This window comes from Sapajus apella, unplaced genomic scaffold (genome assembly GCF_009761245.1).
Source record: "Sapajus apella isolate SASKATOON/1434 unplaced genomic scaffold, GSC_monkey_1.0 scaffold56, whole genome shotgun sequence".
Lineage (NCBI taxonomy): Eukaryota > Metazoa > Chordata > Mammalia > Primates > Cebidae > Sapajus > Sapajus apella.
In genome coordinates this window covers 13497768-13519307 of record NW_022436996.1, presented here as the reverse complement: position 1 = coordinate 13519307, position 21540 = coordinate 13497768, and the positions used below count along the sequence as shown (strand labels likewise).

The 21540-nt window shown below is 35.5% G+C and overlaps 1 protein-coding gene across 4 annotated transcripts in view; it reads right to left on the bottom strand.

The window, feature by feature from the left end:
• The window catches only part of TPK1 (thiamin pyrophosphokinase 1), a 396118-nt gene that overhangs the window by 185963 nt on the left and 188615 nt on the right, over positions 1-21540 (bottom strand). For all 4 annotated transcript variants that reach the window (XM_032245137.1, XM_032245138.1, XM_032245136.1 and 1 more), the window contains one exon: positions 7483-7578. In XM_032245137.1, coding sequence (XP_032101028.1) covers positions 7483-7578 — 96 coding nt within the window. The remainder of the gene's footprint in view (positions 1-7482; positions 7579-21540) is intronic.

Below are 21540 nucleotides of genomic sequence, written 5' to 3'. Positions count from 1 at the left end.
TGGGCTGTCTCCATAGTTTAAACACCATCAAATGTCTAGCTAAGATTTTCTACCAGGCATAATTTTCATGTAAAACAGTTGTCTAAATATGCAGCAGAAACTTACAATTTGAAATTTCCCGAGGAAACATTTTAAAGGTGGGAGAGTCCATAAAAGGCATTGTTTTTTTTGCCTAAGTACTAAGAAACACTTGCCTTTATTCTATATTACTGTGAGCCACATCACAAAAAGATTACACTTGTTCTATGGTAATAGCATATTTGAAACAGTGTATATATTTTCTCAAGGAAGTGTTGTGTTTGGAATACTTTTAGATTTACAAAAAAGTTCCAAAAATAGTACAAGGCATATACTCTTCATCCAGTTTTCAGCAGTGTTAACATCTTGTCTAAACATCATACATAGGATACAACTAAGACTGACACTGGTCACTACTATTAACTACAGTTTAACTATTCACATTTCAACAGCTTTCCACTAGTGTCCTATTTTTCCATTACACAGTTGAAATCGGGTTACCATACCGCATTTAGTTGTCATATCTTCTTTATCTCCTCTGGCCATAACAATTTCTCAGTCTTTCTTTGTTGGCCTTAAAAATGTTGATCAGGCATTTTATGGAATATTCTTCAATTTGGAGTTCTTTGACTATTTTAAAGGTTAAATAATGGGTTTTAGAGAGCTCCACAAGTGCCCTTCTCAACTTACATCCATAGGAGGGTGTCATCAGTATGATATAATGACGTTACTTTTCTTCACTTGATTAACGTGGTATCTGCCAGGTTTCTCCACTATAAAGTTACTTTTTCCTTTTCAGAATACATTTTTACACAAACACACACACACATATTTTCCTTTAAAGAGATAGTACTAGAAAGATTTCTCTTGGAGTACTGTCATGGTTTCTCCTGCAACCCTATGACTCAGATCTTCTTATAAGGCTGAGTAATTAGTCCAGTCAATTACTAAGTCTTAAACTTTATTTTCAATTGAGGAGAATGTTCATATTTAGTATGAACATAAAACAAATCCACTAATACATTACAAAAAAAAATGTACACCTAAATCCAATACTGATAATTAGAGGATATAATAGAATATTCTAGGCTCATAGGGTTTGCTGAAGTATAAAGATACGTTATCTACCTGAGAAATGCCATGCAGAAATTAAATACAAAGACTGTTCTTAACAAAGTCCTAATGGTCAAGAGTCAAGAACTTCAATTTGGACATAATCAAATAATATAGAAATGAAATGTCTTAAAATATGTAAATGACAATTCAGTACTTACCCAGCCTATTAAGAAAAATAAAAAAGAATAATACGTGATAAACCTGTGGCCTTTAGTAGTATTAACCTTATAGTCATTCGTGTGTGTATATACATATAATGTAGGCATTTGCCCTCATTCATAGAATCTATTCCCCATCCTGCATTATTTGATTTAAAAACTGCTTAAGAAATAACATGGCAAAATATATGGGGGCTAAAATGTATTGAGGTTTTAACAAATAAAACTAGTATTGGTTTAAATCTCTAAAGCATTCAGATTGAAATTAATGGGAACTTTTCTGCTCAAATTTTGTCTAATATATAGTCTACATTTAAAATTGGAGTAACTGATTCTGTTGCCACATAATACTAGTAAATATCCTAAAGAGACCTATTCTGTTATTCTTGCGACCTCATAATTTTGATGTATTTCTCCTTTATTGTAAAGAATGTGCATCTTATATTTTTAGATGTTTAGAGAAACAGCTTTTAATGTTTTTCACCAAATCCCAGGGTTTAGATCTCAAGTGTGTATCACAACATCCGAAAATATGTGTGTCTTTTGAAGACTCAGATGTATCAGATGGCATCCTGATAATGTATTATTCATGACTCAGTTACAGATAAACAATGTGGCAACATGAAAGCAAGCCTTAAAATGTCCCATGTACCAGAGAATCCTTGTGCAGAAGAATAAATGTTAAGGGTGAATAGGTTTAAATTAGATATTGGTACATGAACTAATAAGGTAATTTAGTGGAATTTTTAAAAATTAATCTCATGTTCTAGATAGTAAACTCCTATAGGATCAGGACAGGCCTAATTCAAATTCTATGAATTTCTAGCATATAGTTCTTTAACATATTAAATACAATTTTGTATTTCATTTACATTACAATTAACATTTTATTTTATGGTAAGATTCCTACTATAAAATGTACTTTGATTATAAAATTTATACTTATAATTTAATAAGTAGAAATACAAAATATATAATAATTTGATATGATTTATTAGATGGAGAAGAGCCACATAAAGATTTGATACAGTCTATGTGTATTATCAGAAGAAATTTTAGAAAGTCTTCATGATCTCATATGGAGGTAGGAGTATGGGTAGAGGGAACTTTTAATGTTGCTTTTCTCTTGCTATAACATCAACTAAAATACAATGTTGACTTTCCAAGTTAAATGTAAAGTCAGGTGGAGGCTCACAGATATTCTATTTCCTCAGATTTAATATAACCACTTTGCCTGCTTTTTAATGGGGTTGTTTTTCTCTTATAATTTGTTTAAATTCCCTATAGATGCTGAATATTAGACCTTTATCAGATGCCTAGATTGCAAAAACTTTCTCCCATTATGTAGGTTGTCTGTTTACTCTATTTATAGTTTATTTTGCTGTGTAGAAGCTCTTCAATTACATACCATTTGTCAATTTTTGCTTTTGTTGCAATTGTTTTTGGCATCTTCATCATGAAATCTTTGCCCACGCCTATTTCCTGAATGGTATGGTCTATGCTTTGTTCTAGAGTATTTAGTTTGGGGTGTTAACACTTAAGTCTTTAATCTATCTTGAGTTGAATTTTGTATATAGTGTATTGTAAGGAAGTGGTCCAGATTCAGTTTTCTGCACATTGCTATCCAGTTCTCCCAGCACCATTTATTAAATAGGGAATCTTTTCCCCATTGCTTGTTTTTGTCAGATTTGTCAAAAATCAGATGGTTGTAGGTGTGTGGTCTTATTTCTGGGTTCTCTGTTCTGCTCCTTGGGTCTATGTGTCTGTTCTTGTACTGTAGCCCAATAATAGTTTGAAGTTGGGTAATGTGATGATTCCTAGCTTTGTTCTTTTTGCTTAGGATTGCCTTGGCTATTTGGACTCTTTTTTTTGGTTCCATAGGAATTTTAACATAGTTTCCTTCTAATGCTGTGAAGAATATGTTGGTAGTTTTATTAGTCAGTTATTCAATGGGAATAGTACAGAATCTGTAAATTACTTTGGGCAGCATAGCCATTTTCATGATATTGATTCTTCCTATCCATGAGCATGGAATGTTTTCCATTTGTTTGGGTCATCTCTAATTTCTTTGAGCAGTGGTTTATAGCTCCCCTTGAAGAAGTCCTTCACTTTCCTCACTAGCTGTATTACTAGGTATTTTATTCTTTTTGTGGCAATTGTGAATAGGGAGTTCATTCATGATTTGCTCTCAGCTTGCCTGTTGTTGGTTTATAAGAATGCTAGTGATTTTTGCACATTGAAATCGTATCCTGAGACTTTGCAGATGCTGCTTATCAACTTAAGAAGCTTTTAGGCTGAGACGATGGAGTTTTCTAGATATAAGATCATGTCATCTGCAAACAAAGATAGTTTGACTTTCTCTCTTCCTATTTGAGTAGCCTTTATTTCTTTATCTTGCTTGACTGCCCTGCCTAGAACTTCCAATACTATGTTGAATAGGAGGGGTGAGGGTGAGAAAGGGCATCCTTGTCTTGTGATAAAAATAACTCTTAACTTTTAAGCCTCCCATATAAGTTAGATGCTTCTTCACAACCTACTTTTCTTTGTCCAATCTAGTACAAAAGTAACTGGCTTTAAGTACTTCTCTGGGTCTTCATTTCTTTATAAGGGCTCCTATGCCATGTAAAATTTGTATGAAATAAAATTTTATGCTTTACTCATGTTAATCTATCTCAGGTCAATTTAATTCTCAAGGCCTAGCCAAGACCCTACGAGGACAGAGATGGAGTTTTATCCACTCCTACAAAGTGCTATCCACACTCTCTACACTATAGTACTTCTTGAAACACTCTTCTCCCCTTTGCTGCCTGATACAGTCTGGATGTTTGTTCCCTCCAAATCTCACGTTGAAACGTGATCCCCAATGTCTGAAGTGGAGCCTCGTGGAAGGTGTTTGGATCATGGGGGTGGATCCCTCATGAATGGCTAGGTGCCACCTTTGTTCTAATGAGTAAGTTCTCACTCTATTAGTTCACAAGAGAACTGGTTCTTACAAAGACCCTGGCATCTTTCTTGCTCCCTTCCTGCCATGTGACAGGCCTGCTGCCCCTTTACCTTTTGCCATGAGTAAAAGCTTCCTGAGGGGACATGAGAAGCCAAACAGGTTCTGATGCCATGCTTGTACAGCTAGCATAAGCATAAGCCAAATACAACGCTTATCTTTATAAATTACCTAGCCTCAGGTCTTCCTTTATAGCAATGCAAAATGGACTAATGCACTGTCTAGCTCCTGTTTACTTATTATAGGTCTCAGCCTTCTCTAAAAAGCCTGCCTCTGAACTGATACATTCCACTCTCCTGTGTGTTCTTGTAGTGCATAAAAGGTACCACATTTTCAAGGAGTACTTCTTACATGCAGAGCACTGCTGTCAGGTTATGAACAAGCGGACCAGACCTCAGCTTCATGGGCTGTACAGTCAGGTTGGCAAGGATGACTTTAGGCAAATAATTAGAAATAATTAGTAAAATGATTAAAAATTTTCAGAATGCCCTAAAGAAAAAATAAAGGAGGGTATGGAAATGTACAGTAGCTAAACCTAACCTGGAGTGATAGTTAAGGACAGCCACTCAAACTCTGCCATGCCCATTATTCTAAGTGAAGTAACTCAGAGATGGAAAACCAAATACCACATTTTCTCATTTATATGTGAGAGCTAAGCCATGGGTATGCAAACACATAGTGATATAATGGACACTGAAGACTCAGAAGAGGAGAGGGTAGGAGGGGGTTGAGGAATGAAAAACTACATATTGAGTAGAATGTACACTACTAAGGTAATAGGTACACTAAACTCTCAGACTTCAACAATGTACAATTCATCCATGTAACCAAAAACCACTTGTACCCTAAAACCTATTGTAACAAAAAATATATAAACACAAATAAATAAATGTCCACCACACACACAAAAAAAAAAAAAAAAAGAAAAAAAGAAAAAAACAGGAAACCCTCTGGCATGCATGGTTTAGACAAAGAAAAGAAAAAATAAGATTCAAAGTAGAGGGGGCAATGTACACAAAACCACGTTAAAGCAGGAGAGAGGAGGAAATGCGGCATATTTTAGGATCAAGGAGAAACACTGGTGCAGGATGGGGCGGGAGAACGCCTTGGCCCCAAGGCACGCTGGGGCCTAAGGCAGCACAGGCAGTGAACCACTGCACTGCTCTTCAAAAAAGAACTCACTGTAGGCTGTGTGGAGGCACCCAGCTGCCATCCCTTCAGGAGGCAGAACATCATGCCACTGAGTCTGTAGTCTTCCCTGGCAACCTCTGAGCCAAGTCTACATTCCTCCTGAGCATCCTCTAGTCTGTGACTAATCACAGCTGGAGTACAAGGTTGTTGCTATTTCTGTCAAATGCAGGAGTCCTCTAACAGCTAGTCTTGCTTCAACACTCCCCAGCAGATTGGCCAAGACTGTCAAATTTGGTTGCAGATCATACACTCTTCTCCCAGTTTGAGGCTCTCTCTAGATTTGGGCCTTGTTAAGATATGATTATTTGTTTCAAGGCTTAATGACAGAATACTGTATTATAGATGCTATTGGTTAGATGGAAGGCATTAGACTCACATAATTGCCTCTTAGCTTTTAATCACGTCCATGGAGGTGCTGGGAAAAACAAAATATAGCTGTGAATATTTACAATTTTTTTCCTAAGAAATATCAAATCAGTGATATCTGGATGAAACAAATCTCAATTGGCTGTTTTCTGCTTTCATTAAACAAATAATTAATTACAGCAGTTTACTGCTGGAAATAGCACAATACATTTGATGGAGTTCAGCAAAACTGCAACAGAGGTAAGAAGTGTTCACGCAATTATTTTGGTGAGTTCCCAGATTGAGCTACTTGCCAATTGTGATAGTTAACAAGGTTTTATTTCAAAGGGAAAAAAGAATTTACTACTGCAACTTAGTAAATATATGCTAGAGTTTATGTTTAATAAATTTTTGTTAGAGCTTCCACTCTGATATCTGTCCCATCCTGCAAAATATGTATTAACCATGTAGTTTGAATACATAAGCCACATGGATTGATCCTACAGCTGGCTCCAACCAAAGACAGTCAGGATTCTCTCATTTTCCTTTGCCAAAAGCAAGAGTGGTTTAATGGAGAGATCTTAAAGGTTAAGTCCTATGATGGTGGGAAGTGATGTATCCCCCCAGCTCTATGCTTTAATCCCCCTACATTTGAAAGGTAAAATGTTACTGCAGGTGGCGGCTGGACAATCAGGGAAACCAGTGTGAAGTCAAAGCCTACAAAGCAGAGCCAGGATAAATAAGAGAGAAAGAGCATGAGTTTGACAGAGCTCTGTCTCAAGACTGCCATATATCACATGGCTATTGAGAGCAGATTGAAATGTGTTTTCTGTTAGTTGTGGTATCAAAACCATTCTAATATACAAGGCTGTTTTCCTGCTTTTCTTGATTTAAAATTACACAATTGATCATCCATCTCAGCTTAAAACTTATTGCCCCTGAATGGGGTTGGGGGGGAGGTCAATTGTCATTCAATGCTTCAGGTTTAATTTTGTAGCTCTTCATTAATCACAGACTTAAAAACTTTGCATGCCATTTCAACAGGTTTCAAAAAATAAAATAAAAAATAAACTTGTGTACTAACCAATTAATGCAATTAAAGATCTGGATACTAGGTGAATTATCAGTAGTGGATACCTTAAAGAGCACATAATGCAAAGCAGGAGACTCTTCTCTGGCTTAAAAAAAGGTTGATGTTCGCTTATATAAAAATTTGCAATGACAGCCCATGGGCCAAATCAAGGCCACATTTGCTTGTTTTGCCTATACGATACGTAAATAGACATAGTACAAAAATACATATAGCTTTTCATGGCAACAATTAACTAGAGATGAACAGCAGATAGTCACTTTTGGGCAAGAATGAGTTCCCAGTTTTGATTACTTTACACATGGTCCAGTTCACCCATTTCATTACCTTGCCACTAAGATGTTTAGATTTGTGTCCCCTGGTTTAAGTGTACATGTTAATATTTTGGCAGCTAAGTACAGATTTATCTGATATATAGGGGGAAAAAAAAAAACCTGGTCGCAATTTAACAACAACACCACCAAAAAAAGACACAAAAGTAAATATCCATTTCAGCTGAGTGAAAAAAAAACCCACATTTTTCATATCCTTTGTAATAGCCACCAAATACGTGTATGTATTACCTTTAAGTCATTTTCTTCTATCTTCTTTTGAAGCATCTTAAGGCACTTAGTAAAATCAGTGTGGTCTTGATCAGGAGTTGAAATAAGCTCACATCCCTATGTATTAAAGCAAAAGAAAAGGTAAGAATAAGAAGTAATTTCACCCTTACAAACAAGATCAAGACCTATAAAAGTAAAGATGACATATCAAATGACATATCCTGTTATGCCTTTATTGTTCCCATATCATTAGAATCATTATCATTATCTTTTTAATTTCACATCATGGAACATTTCAGAAATGGTATTAGAGTGTTAGAATAATGGACTGATTATGACAATCATTTTATTTAAGAAAAGTATAGATTATACTACATTAATGGGTCTTTTAAAAATAGTGATGTGATGTAATGACATTCAAGATTAACATAAGGACTTTGATACAAGTATAATAAATTATTTTATCAGTTCAATTACCTGAAATTAAAATGAAACTATTTGATGAAACTTTGAAGTTCTTTAAGCAGAACTGATGAGCTTGTTTACATGAATGAAAGAAACTAATATTAATATTGAATAATAAAACTTTACATTTCAAGTAAAATCAAGTCAGCAGTCCTACAATATTCTTTTATAAAAGCCTCTTTCTCCCTTGTGAGACACAGAACAAAGAGCTATGTCTGCGTAAATATGTCTCCTGGATTATCTCTTGGACATAATGAAGTGAATTGATAAGTTCTTTGCCTTCTCTACAAGATAACTTACCCAGTGAAAAACAATGAAATATATTTATAAGTATGAAGCCACAAAAGTGCCAGTTTGTTGGCACTAGTGAACTTAGATGGCTAAAGAAACCATATTTTTGAAATGACACCTTTTCCTCCAATGTCATACAGAGGCAAAGGTACATAAAGTGAGCATGATGGGACTTCAGACTTCTTAATTCAGGAATAAAACAATTCTTGGACTCTGACAAACAGCTGAGTAAGGGAAAGTTAAATATAATCTAGTATATAAAGTTGCCATTCAAAGAGTTTTCAAGGATACAAAACACCCATACTGCCACTTAAATTATTCTAAGAACCACTCTCAGTAGATTTAAAGGTTCTTCTTTTACTTCAAGGTCTCTTTAAATGTGTCAAGCTCAACCTGTGCTTCATTCATTTATGACTCTCCTACACTATAGTGACCAATGAAAAAATTAATTTCTCATCATTCTGAAATATATTATGCTCTAAAAGATATATATGTCATCTTTACATGATCATCAACATATACTTTCTTGACCCTACAAGAACAATGAAATTTACTATAATCACCAAGCAAGGACATAAAGAAGTGACCCTTCTCAGGTTAACACTCCTAATAAGGAAGATAGCAGCATATGCCAGGGCATACAGGAATATTATTAGCAGGGTTGAACAGACTGCCACCAAACCAAAAATCTTTACACTGAAATGTCCTCAAGGGTAGGTTCATTCATATTGTTTCCAGTAGTAAATGTTCAATAAATGTTTAAAGAATATTCTTGAGGAAGAAAATTGATTTTTACAAATACAGTTATAATAATGTACACTGGCTAGGGGGTACAATTGTGTGGTATCTTATTGCTAAATATGCCATATTTCACAATGAAAAATTGTCTTCCTCTTTTAAATGCTGACAATAGACATATTTAAAAGGAAATAAAATTTAAAAGGCAAATAGAAAATTCAACATAATGAATGATTAATACATCATTATCTACCTTCACAGAATCCACATAGAGATCCATAGAGAAAATGACAGTTAAACAAAACCCAGGAAGTAATCTATCTAGTACCCACCGCAACATTTTGTAGATTAAGAAAATAAAAACAAGAGACAAAAATTGACCTGCTGACAATTGGACAGCTAGGTAGTAATCAGCAGCAAAGACATGACTAGAAATCCTATTTATTTACGCTCACCAAGTAAAACAAATTCTTAGATAGCTGATAGAAAAATGTCAAATAAGATCTCTAGAGTTAGTTTCAAAAGAAGGATACTATTTAAAAAAAAAAAAGCCTACTTGAAACATATGAGCAAGGCTGGAATATCTTACTTTGCCTCATCATTTACAATAAACACACAGAAATGCTTGGTTCAGGACATGGAAAGAGATTAGCACTGAAAAATTCAGAGTGAATCTAACTCAAGAATTTCTATAAAGTCGTTGAAGGTGTTTAACTGATAAACAGTCATTTACAAGTTTAAATGGTTCTAATCTCATCACAGACTGAGAATAAACTCACAGGAAGTGGAGATAGCTCTAATAGCAGTCGCAGGGCAGCTACCAACACTTAAAAAGGAGACCTGAAAAACGAAATCTTAACCAAAGTGCAATAACAGGCCTGTGGCTAACTAAAGATGTTTCCACTGTTTTCTGGGTCTTAGGGTAACATATTAAGATCTAAGAGAGGAGAAACAGAAAGATAAAGATGAGAAACTACCAAGATCCTGCAAACAAGAAACAATGTAGAAATACTATAAGGTATCAAGCAATACTCCCCACTATATATTAATATTTATCATTATTTTAATATGAAGCCCAATTTCCTAATGTCAGAAGAACTGAGGTGCTGTGAAAAATTCCACTGATATACTTGCTCAAAAAAAAAAAAAAAAGAAAGAAAGAAAAAGAAATCCCTCATACTTGCTATCCAAGGACTGAGAAGATATTAAAGCCATGAAATTTGGTAATTAAAAATATTACTTTCTAACAAGTAGTTTTTAATACTAATTTCCTAATAGAAATGCACAAAAAATAGACCTATGGTGCCAAAGAGTCGGAATTTTTGTTTCAAATACTGCTATCTTCTATTTTTTTCTCAGTTATGTAAAATGTTTTCAGTATACAAAGTATTATGTTATGAACCAACAAATGGCTCCATTCTCAGACTATACTTTTTGTTTTTTTCTTTTTGAGACAGGGTCTTCCTCTGTTCCATAGGCTAGAGTGCAGTGGCACAATCATGGCTCACTGCAGCCTTGACCTCCTGGACTAAAGCAATCCTCCTACTTCAGCCTCCCAAGTAGCTGGGACTACAGGAATGTACCACGATGCTCAGTTGATTTTTTTGTAGTGATGGGGTTTTCCTATGTTACCCATGCTGGTCTCAAATTCCTGGGCTCAAGCAATTCTATGGCCTTGGCCCCCAAAGTGCTGGGATTACAGGTGTGAGCCATTACACCTGGCTAGTCTTAAAATATAATTTTTCACATATATATGGAAAGAGTATCAAAGAATCACAAGGACAGAAAGATAAAAGTCATCTATCAAGTCAACAATATTTTTCGTGGAACTCAGCAGGATTTACATGAAAGAATAAGGGACCAGAAAAAAAAAAAGCAAAGGCAATTTCACAGAAGAACAAGGTGGTTGACCTTGCCTTTCCAGATATTCAGACATATAAATTAATTAACACAACAGGGTATTGGCAAAATGAAACAGTAGAATATTAGAACCACAGAAGCAGAAATATTTGCTTGTGTGAGCACAGCTGTCTTTAGGAGCTAGAACAGTGACTGGCACACAGAAAGTGTTCAATATATAGTTGGTAAATAGATAACTGAACAGAATGGGGAAGATAAAAATAGACATACACATACACACATTTGGAAACTTAATAGCAAAGTCTCAAAACATTTACAAAAAACAGAAAAGAAAATGATTGTAGTATGTGATATTTTAAATGAAGTACACAAATAAATATAAATCTGAAGAGAAAGAATTGATAAATTCAGCTACTTTTAACTAATAACTTTTTTCATCAATAAACAATATGCCTAAAATAAAAAAGCTTCAAAATGAAAGAAGTTATTTTCCACAAACATAACTAAAAAAAAGATTACTATCCAGAATTCATAAAGAATTTGTAAAAATCTATAAAGAATAACTGGATGAAAAAATGGGCAAAATATTTGAATAGGCAAGTTAAAGAGCGGCAAACCTAAAAAAGCCAATTAATTGTAGTATTTCGTTTTCATGCTGTTGATAAAGACATACCCTAGAGTGGGTAATTTACAAAAGGAAGAGGTTTAATTGGACTTACAGTTTAATATGGCTGGGGAGACCTCACTATCACGGCAGAAGGAAAGGAGGAATAAGCCACATCTTACATGCATGGCAGCAGGCAAAGAGAGAGCTTATTCAGGAAAACTCCCCTTTTGAAAACTATCAGATCTTATGAGACTTATCCACTATGATGAGAACAGCACAGGAAAGACTTGCCCCATGATTCAATTACTGCCCAGCAGGTCCCTCCCACAATACATGAGAATTCAAAATGAGATTTGGGTGGGGAAACAGTCAAACCATATCACCAATACACATGAAAAAGCCAATACACATGTAGGACTGCTTGAGTGCAGAAATCTGAGTCAAGCCTTGGTAACTTGGCAAAAATCCATCACTACAAAAAAAAAAAAATTAGCCAAACATGGTGGTGGATACCTTAGGAGGCTGAGGTGGGAGAATTGTTTGAGCTCAGAAGGTTGAGGCTGCAGTGAGCCATGAAAGCAAGTACGCAAAATATTAGGCAAGTTAAAGACTAGCAAAACAGAAAAAGACAAACACATGAAAGGATGTTGATTTTCACTCGTAATCAGATAAACCCAAGTAAAAATCACTGATACACATTTGTCATACCTTAGATTAACAAAAAAACTTGTGGCATATTTAAACACTCAACTATTCTATGACAAAAATGAATGAACAACAAAAAAACCTATAGAAGCATAAATGTGACACATAAATGAGTTACAGAATCACACAGGGAGTATAACTGCATATATATACGCAATGTTAAAAACATGCTTATTACATTTAATAGGATTTAGTGTAGCTTTCATTAAAGTATTAAGAAATATAAGAGAATATTTTTTTTTAAGATTTAACCACGAGAAAGGGCCACAGAAATCTTGAACTGTATAGGCAGCATTTATTGAGTTGTGTCATGGTTACGAAAATATTTGGTTTATTATTTAAGCATTTATACTTGTGTAAATCTTAAATATTTCTGATATGATTTGGCTGTGCCCTCACCAAAATCTCATCTTGAATTGTTCCCATAATTCCCATGTACTTTGAGAGGGTCCTGGTGGGAAGTAGCTGAATAATTGGGGCAGTTTCCTCCATTCTGTTCTCATGAAACTGAGTGAGTCTTATGAAATCTGATGGTTTTATACACATCTGCCATTTCCCCTGCTTGCACTTCCTCCATCTTGACTCCCTGTGAAGAAGGTTCCTGCTTAGTCTTTGCCATCCACCATGATTGTAAGTTTCCTGAGGCCTCCCCAACAACACAAAACTGTGAGTCATTCAAAGCTTTTTCCTTTATAAATTACCCATCTTGGGTATTTCTTCAGAGCAGCGTGAGAACAGACTAATACGTAAATTGGTACCAGGAGAAGGGTGCTACTGTAAAGATGCCTGAAAATGTGGAAGCAACTTTGGAACTGGGTAAAAGGCGGAGGTTGGAACCATTTGGAGGACTCAGCAGAAGACAGGAAAATGTTTGAAAGTTTAGAACTCTCTAGAGACTTGGAGGATTAAGAAGACAGGAAGATGTGGGAAATATTAGAACTTCCTAGAGACCTGCTGAATGGCTTTGGCCAAAATTCTGATAGCGATATGGAAAATGAAGTCCAGGCTAAGGTGGTATCAGATGGAGATGAGGAACTTCTCGGGAACTGGATCAAAGGTGACTCTTACTATGCTTTAGCAAAGAGATTGGTGATATTTTTGACCCTGCCATAGAATTATGTGGTACTTTGAACTTGAGAGAGATGACTTAGGATATCTGGCAGAGGAAATTTCTAAGTGGCACAGCATTCAAGAGGAAGCAGAGCATAAATATTTGGAAAATTCACAGCCTGATGATGTGATAGAAAAGTAACACTCATTTTCAAGCCAGCTGCAGAAATTTGCATAAGTAACAAAGAATAGAATGTTAATCCAAAGACAATGGGGAAAGCATCTCCAGGGCATGTCACAGACCTTCATAGCAGCCCCTCCCAACACAGGCCCAGTGGCCTAGAAGGAGAAAATAGTTTCGTGTGCTGGGTCCAGGGTCCCCCTGCTCTCTGCAGCCTCAGGACATGGTGCCCTGCATCCTAGTTATTTCAGTCCCAGCTGTGGCTAAAAGGGGACAAGATAAAGCTCAGGCCATTGCCTCAGAGGGTCCATGCCCTAAGTGGCAGCTTACACATGGTATTAGGCCTGTAGGTGCAAAGAAGTCAAGAACTGACGTTTTGGGAACCTCTAACCCAGATTTCAGAAGATGTATAGAAAGCCTGACTGTCCAGGAAGAAGACTGCTGCAGGGGCAGAGCCCTCATGGAGAACCTCTGCTAGGGCAGTGCAGAGGGAAAATGTGGAGTCAGAGTCCCCACACAGAGTCCCAACTGGGGCACTACCTAGAGAAGCCATGAGAGGAGGGCCACTGTCCTCCAGACCCCAGAATGGTAGATCCAGTGACAGCTTGCACTGTCCTTCTGGAAAAGCTGCAGGTACTCAATGACAGCCCATGAAAGCAACTGAGAGTGAGGCTATACCCTGCAAAGCCAAAGGGGCTGAGCTGTCCAAGGCCATGGGATCCCATCTCTTGCATCAGTGTGACCTGGACATGAGACATGGAGTCAAAGGAGATCATTTTGGAACTTTAAGGTTTAATAAATGTCTTATTGGATTTTGGACTTGCATGGGACCTATAGCCCCTTTGCTTTGGCCAATATCTCCCATATGCAATATGTATATTTACCCAATGCCTGTACTTCCGTTATGTTTAGGAGTAACTAACTTGCTTTTGATTTTACAGGTTCATAGGCAGAAGGGACTTGCCTTATCTCAGATGGGACTTTGGACTTGGACTTTTGAGTTCATGCTAGAATGAGTTAAGACTTTGGGAGACTGTTGGGAAGGCATGAATGTGTTTTGAAATGTTAGGACGTGAGATTTGGGAGATGCCTGCCAGAATCATACGGTTTGTACTGAAATCACACCTTGAATTATAATCTCCATAATCCCAACAAGTCCTGAGACGGTCCTGGTAGGAAGTAACTGAATCATGGTGGTGGTCTCCCCCATGCTGTTCTGGTGATAGTGAGTGAGTCTCACAAGATCTGATGGTTTTATAAGCATCTGACATTTCCCCTGCTTACATTCACTCCATCTTACCACCCTGTTTAGAAGGTGCCTGCTTCTCCTTGACCTTCTGCCATGATTGTAAGTTTCCTGAAGTCTCCCAAGCAATGTGGAACTTTGAGTCAATTAAACCTCTTTCCTTTATAAATTACCCAGTCTCAGGTATTTCTTTATATTAACATGAGAATGGACTAATTTCTTTTTTTCTTTTGTCTTTTTTTTTTTTTTTGGACAGAGCCTCGCTGGAGTGCAATGGTGCAATCTTGGCTGACTGCAACCTCTGCCTCCCAGGTTCAAGTGATTCTCCTGCCTCAGCCTCCCGAGTAACTAGGATTACAGGCACGTGCCACCATGCCTGTCTAATGTTTGTATTTTTAGTAGAGATGGGGTTTCACCATGTTGGTCATATTGGTCTCGAACTCCTGGCCTGGTAATCCACCTGACTGGGCCTCCCAAAGTGCTGGAGTTACAGGCATAAGCCACCGCATCCAGCCTTTCATACTATTTTTAAAGTCATTTATTGCTATTACTAAAGAGAGTAGTCAATGTCAGTAAGCATACATTAAACATTTGGTATATGATCAACTTGAGTCCCTTATCCCTCACACCAAGCTGATATAAATTTATAGTGACCAATTTCTAATTGGCCTATTGCATATCTCAATAATTCTATTAAAATTCCATAAAATGTTTATATCAAGTTTAACTATATATCCCTTTATTGTTTTGTACCTGGTCTTAGTTGTACCTTCTTGAGATCATATAGGTAAGGTCATACATTGCTTTTAAATTAGAATACTTTCTTTTATTTTCTTATCTCCATTCCACTAATCCTGAGCTATTTAGGATCCAGATTTATACCAAGTAACATAAAGACAATCCCTGTCAGCTTCAGTAAACACTCACAGAGGTGATAGGCATGTGTTCCCCACCTGTGTCCACATCTCAGCCCAATACTGACTAGGAAGGTGAGAACAGAGTCCTTTACCCAAACATTAGCAGTCTGTCCAGTGCAAGGCATCTGAATGTCAGTACATGACAAGGCATATTGTCAACCACAACCAAACTAAATGAACATATATTTAAAAAGTAACATTCTGCAAAATCAAGATATTTTATTAAGAAAATGCCATAAAGCATTAGTATTATAAATGGTTTCAAATATTAGAGTGTGATTTTTGCAATGAGAAAATAATTTCTCAAGATGACTTATGTCAGAATGACAAAGAACTTACAATGATTTTCCTGCAGTTTTTAAACAATTCAAATACCATTGGTTCTAGTTTCATCAACAAAGCCATTATTCTCAAAGCTGTTACATGTATATGAGAAATAATCATATGCACAATCAGGGAACGAAACACTATTTTCTTACACGGTATCCTCTAAGTAATGAAGATTCAGAAAACAGATAAATCATCCTGTGAAACCTATAGCATGAGATGGATTGAAACTCATGAGGAATAACTTACTTAGAAAAATGTCACGAATAATTATAAATATTTTATGAAGGTTCTACACTAGATCATTCACATAAAATTTTATATGTACATATATATGCATATCTATATGATGTGAGAGACAAAGGTATTAAATAAATGTAAAATATCATGACCTCAATGATAATCACTAAAGACAAATATTAGTTATCTAACATCTGTTGAATCAATAAGCTAATAAGTAAATTAAAATATATAAAAATTAAAACAAAGGCAAAAAGTAATTAGGAATGAAAGGCATAGGAAGAGCACATTTAGTTGCTGACTAAATAGAATAATCTCTCAAAGAAAGAACAATGGCAAGAGTTGGCTGGGGCTTCTCCATTCCTAGTCTGTCTACCATAACACAAGAAAAAGTACATTAAGCATATGTTGCTATGTACATGCTATATGTGCTTGCTGTGCAAATACAAAGTCAAAACAGCTTCCACTTCAAACTCTGCTCCCCTTTTCTAGAAATTCAGAATGCTCGAACTGCCAGGAACATTCTCAAGTATGCCATAGAGCCTCAACATAAACTGAAGATTTCACTTATACGTATTTATCAACCACACACAAAGAACTATCTTTCATTTTCTACAATTTTATTGTTTACAAAATCTACACGAACCAGAAAACTTTCAACTCTCCCTAATTTTATGCTGCCCTGGCTTCTTATGATTCTTATGTGAAATATGGAGAGGACACAATTCATATCAAAAAGTAGTTGTTGGACTTAAATAAAATATAGGTATAAAAGCTTTATAACTTCTTTACTTCATCTAATCTTTGTTAAAATTTCACCTTCTTAATGAAGCACACCCTGGGTACCCTATTTAAAACTGTGACTTCATGCAATTCCCTCTGCCCGACCCCAGCAAGGCTGATCTTGGCTGTCAAGACTACCCTTACCCTACTCAGAATTTTCTGTTCTCTCTAGAGGAAATAAAATTTCCTAACATATTACATATTATTTATTGTCTGTTTGTACCAGGATGTACATTCTATGGAGGCAAAGCTAATCCTGTTTTGTTTTCTGTTTTATCCTGAGTACCTCAAACAGCACACAGTAAGCACTCAGTAAATATTTGCTCAATAAATGAATGAATATTTGCTATAATGCAGATGTCTCATGCCATATGTTTGAATAGCAGTACATGTTCTACATATTGTACCTTGGTGAGAAGATACTATTGACAATGATAAAAGGAACATTTTGTTATTTCCTAAAATTATAAAGCTGTAAAGATATCATATTAGTCCACTTTTACACTGCTATAAAGAACTGTGTGAACCTGGATAATTTATGAGGGAAAGAAGCATAATTGAATCACAGTTCAGCTTGGCTGGGGAGGTCTCAGGAAACTTACAATTACAATCACAGCAGAAGGCAACAAAGAAGCAAGGCACTTTCTTCATAGGGTGGCGGGAGGAAAACAAATGCAGGAAGAACTACCACACACTTATTAAGCCGTCAGATCTTATGAGAACTCACTATCAGGAGAACATCATGGAGGAAACCATCCTCATGATTCAATTACCTCCACCTGGTTTCTCCATTGACACATGCAGATTATGGGATTACAATTCAAGATGAGATTTTGGGTGGGAACACAGCCAAAACATATCAGATATAGTCTATGCTTTTCAGCTGAACTGGCTCCTCAATCTCTTCGTAGCCTAAATCAATCAATAAAAGACTTTCTCCAATTAAAAATAATTAAACAAGTTGTTTAGCATTCTTGTAATAGATGAATGCTAATAAAAGATTTTGAGGCTAAACTCAAATAGGTGACCTGTGCATACCTATCATATTCTCTGATTGACACTTTTCATTCCTCTGTATGTTAAAGCGGGACTACTGGAATTGATCAGTACCCTACCTCACCTCATAAACACACCTGACTGCAAGCTATTCTTACATCAATGCTAAAAACAGACAGACAAAACATATATTCCCAGCTAAAATGGAAACTTGAAATAGACTAATTTGTCATGGTAATATGAAGATAGTGTCCTTTTCATTTCTTCCATTTTCTTCAAGTTTTAGAATGAACACTTCACCAGAACAAGTACAGGAGTCTCCCCTTTTCCAAGGTTTTGTGCTCAAGGGTTTCAGTTACCCACAATCATCAGCTGTCCAAAAATAGGTGAGTATAATATAATCAGATATTTTGAGAGAATGATCACATTTATATAACATTTATTTATTAGTTATTACTGCTAATCTCTTACTAATTTACAAATTGAACTTTATCACAGGTATGTATGCATAGGGAAAGAATGCATACAGAGTTCAGTACTATCTATGGTTTCAGGCACCCACTAGGGATATTGGAACATATCCCCTGTGGAAAAAGGGTACTCCTACATGGTTTAAAAAAAAAAAAAAAGATACTACATCCCCAGCATGAATTCCTCCTCTTTATTAGATACTAGCACCCGATTTTTCTTTGAGTATTTTTTGCCCTTCTCTCAGGTATACAATTAGATACCCAGTTCTGGATGTATCAGGACTGGTAAGGACGATCAACATAATTCATTCCCGTATCCACTGCAAATTGTTTGGAGTTGAGCACATGTCACAGTTCAGCTCAAAGAGTGCCTAAGAATTGCTGGGATGTGTGTATCAACCCTGGAATAGATTTGATTTCTGCTCTTCAGAATAAAGACATGTTGACATGACAGCCAGTCTACAACACAAGAGGACAGCCTAGAGCCAGAGGTCCACCATGTGACACTTTAGTATGAAGCTGGCAGTGCAGGTCAAAGAGTTAAGAAATAAGAAACCAGGTACCTGGAAACTGCTTCAGTAGCCCACCAAGCCTCACTGAAGCTCAATCCACCTCTATCCATTTTGGTTATGTGAACAATAAATATTTGTTTCATTTTGTGTGGTTGAAGCTATTTATTTTCATTGCTTGCAATATAAACAGTTCTTATCACCAGCCTTACCACAGACGAAGAAAATATTCTTTCATATGGTATGGCTGAAACAGAAGATGCCTACAAATGACTTCTTTCTTCATTTCAATGTTTTATCTGCATTTAGATATGAAAATGACAAGTTGGTGGATTAAATATTTAGGTTTGAGCCTGTCATGCCCAGGTCAGGATCTAGGAATTTAACATCCAAAAATTTAAAGACTATGTACATTGGGAGGCCAAGGGAATATAGATTGAAAAGTGTATTGATCTACAGATTGGTAAGGCCATGGTCCCTAAAGACAGGATATGTTGGCCTGGTATTAGCAAACTCATTAACAGGTTGGGTAATAAATGTGTGCTAATCAAGTATTGTCATTATAATTGTGTTCTACCTTCTTCAGTCATTTCAGCACAAGATAAGAGTTATACTGACATATGTAATTTTACCATGAAACACAGAGAATTAATACCTTAGCAAATGTTTTATCCTTGGTATTACCTAAATGGTCCCAGGGCATAATTGAAAATTAGCCAGAAACAACTGTAAATTAAGTAAAATAGGGACCAAATTTGTAAATTTTATAATAAGTACACACACGTGTGTGCACACACATATACGCATCATGGAAAAGACAGAATTTGGGAACAACCTGGTTATACAAAAAGAAATTTTCTTTCACACGTAAATTTTACTTAAACTTCCATTTGACTTAAATATGAAACTAGAGACTTGCCAAAAAGTTTTAATAAATAATACATTATAAAGATATCTTCCATTATACTTGGCTGTAATAACAAAAATAACAAAAAATTGAATTGAAATGATGTAACAAGCCGAATAACAAGTTCAACAATAACAAATGGAAATAATTCACAATGATAAAGGAAATATCATGAGTTCACATTAAAATAGTGAATGCCCTAAGGTCCACAAAAACAAAATTTGAAAGCAAATATTAAAGATGCAGAATGTTACAAATAAGGTTATTTAATCCTTATTGCCAACATGATCATTCATCAGGTTTGAGGGAATTGAAGAAAGAGGCAAAAAACTTACTAAAACTGAAACACTATGTTACAAAGAGATACTCATACAGGCAAAAATTCTTGTCTGGCAAATCTTGTCTATTATTTGGGAGAAAACAGGATCTTCAGGGAGGAAGAGTAAACAGCACTCCTTGAATACAGGGAAATTGACGTCTGCATTCTCAGTCACTAGGATAGTATGGACACATATCAATAAGTCAATAGACGTTTAGTGGCTAGACAAATGATGGTTGAATTAAAATCCATTTATTTCCTCATAAAAATAATGGTATTTTTCTCATGAATATAAACTCATATAAACCAGAAAATGAGTCTCACATAGAGAAGAAACATTATTTTTTACTCATTATATAATAATGCTGCCTTGAGGAAATTAAATAACTCTTTTCTATTTAGACACAATTAATGTAGGTTCTTAAAATAACAAAAATTAGCACTTCATGTGCAATTAAGTTTAAAATACATTAATGTTAACAAAACTAACATCCAGTAAAGAAAATTGAAATATACATGCTCATTGAGGTTAACAAGTGCAGCAGTATAAAGTACTACAGAAAAAAAATTCAGAATATGTTTGAATAATTTTTAACTTATTTTTTAATTAAAAAACAAATGGCAAGGAAAAAAACTGGTATTAGGAACTTAGCAAAAAATTAACAATAAACAGTTTTCAGAACATGCCCTGGAATGATCAGGGTTCAGCTCAATTTTCCTTACTGCCAACATCTAGATCTATGGCAAACAAAATATATGCTCATAATATATGGTCCCAATCACAATAAAATCACAAATCATCTAAAAGGGATAGGTTTATGTTCAGTGTGGTATATGTATGCATTTTTAAAAAAGAAAGAGGGTTCAAACAATAAGAAATTTAGTATGAGGAAAAAGGTTTAGATTAAAAAAAATAATCTCTCTGAACCTCACAGCTCCATCTGTAATAAAACTAATATAAAAATCAAAATTGCTGTTAAGATTAAATGAGATGATGCATAGTGATGAATGTATATCAAATGCTCACCTCAGAACCTGGGAAGAATCTTTAGTAACAGCAGGTGACACAGACAGACCACCTCAAGTTTACTAGAATATTAATATTCTCCAAAGAACTTTGTGCCGATACTGGCAAACATTTTTTTTTTTAATTTACTGACAAGGGAAAGAAATTATTACAAGGCAATGAGTGTCAATAATCAACCTAATTTCAAAAGACCAATGCAAAAGCCATTAGAATGTCATTCTCAATTACGTAATTTATTGTTTGCCAATAATTTAACTAAAATAGGTTAATGAATTTTTACATTTTACACACATAAAACCTATCAGATTATACTATGCTGACTCCTCTAAAATTCTTTAATGGGAAAGAAAACAGATCCTTTGAAAAAAATGTAATAGCATATTAATTATTTCATGCACTATATCCAGAGAGACTTGGTTTCATAAAACAAGAGGCAACGAG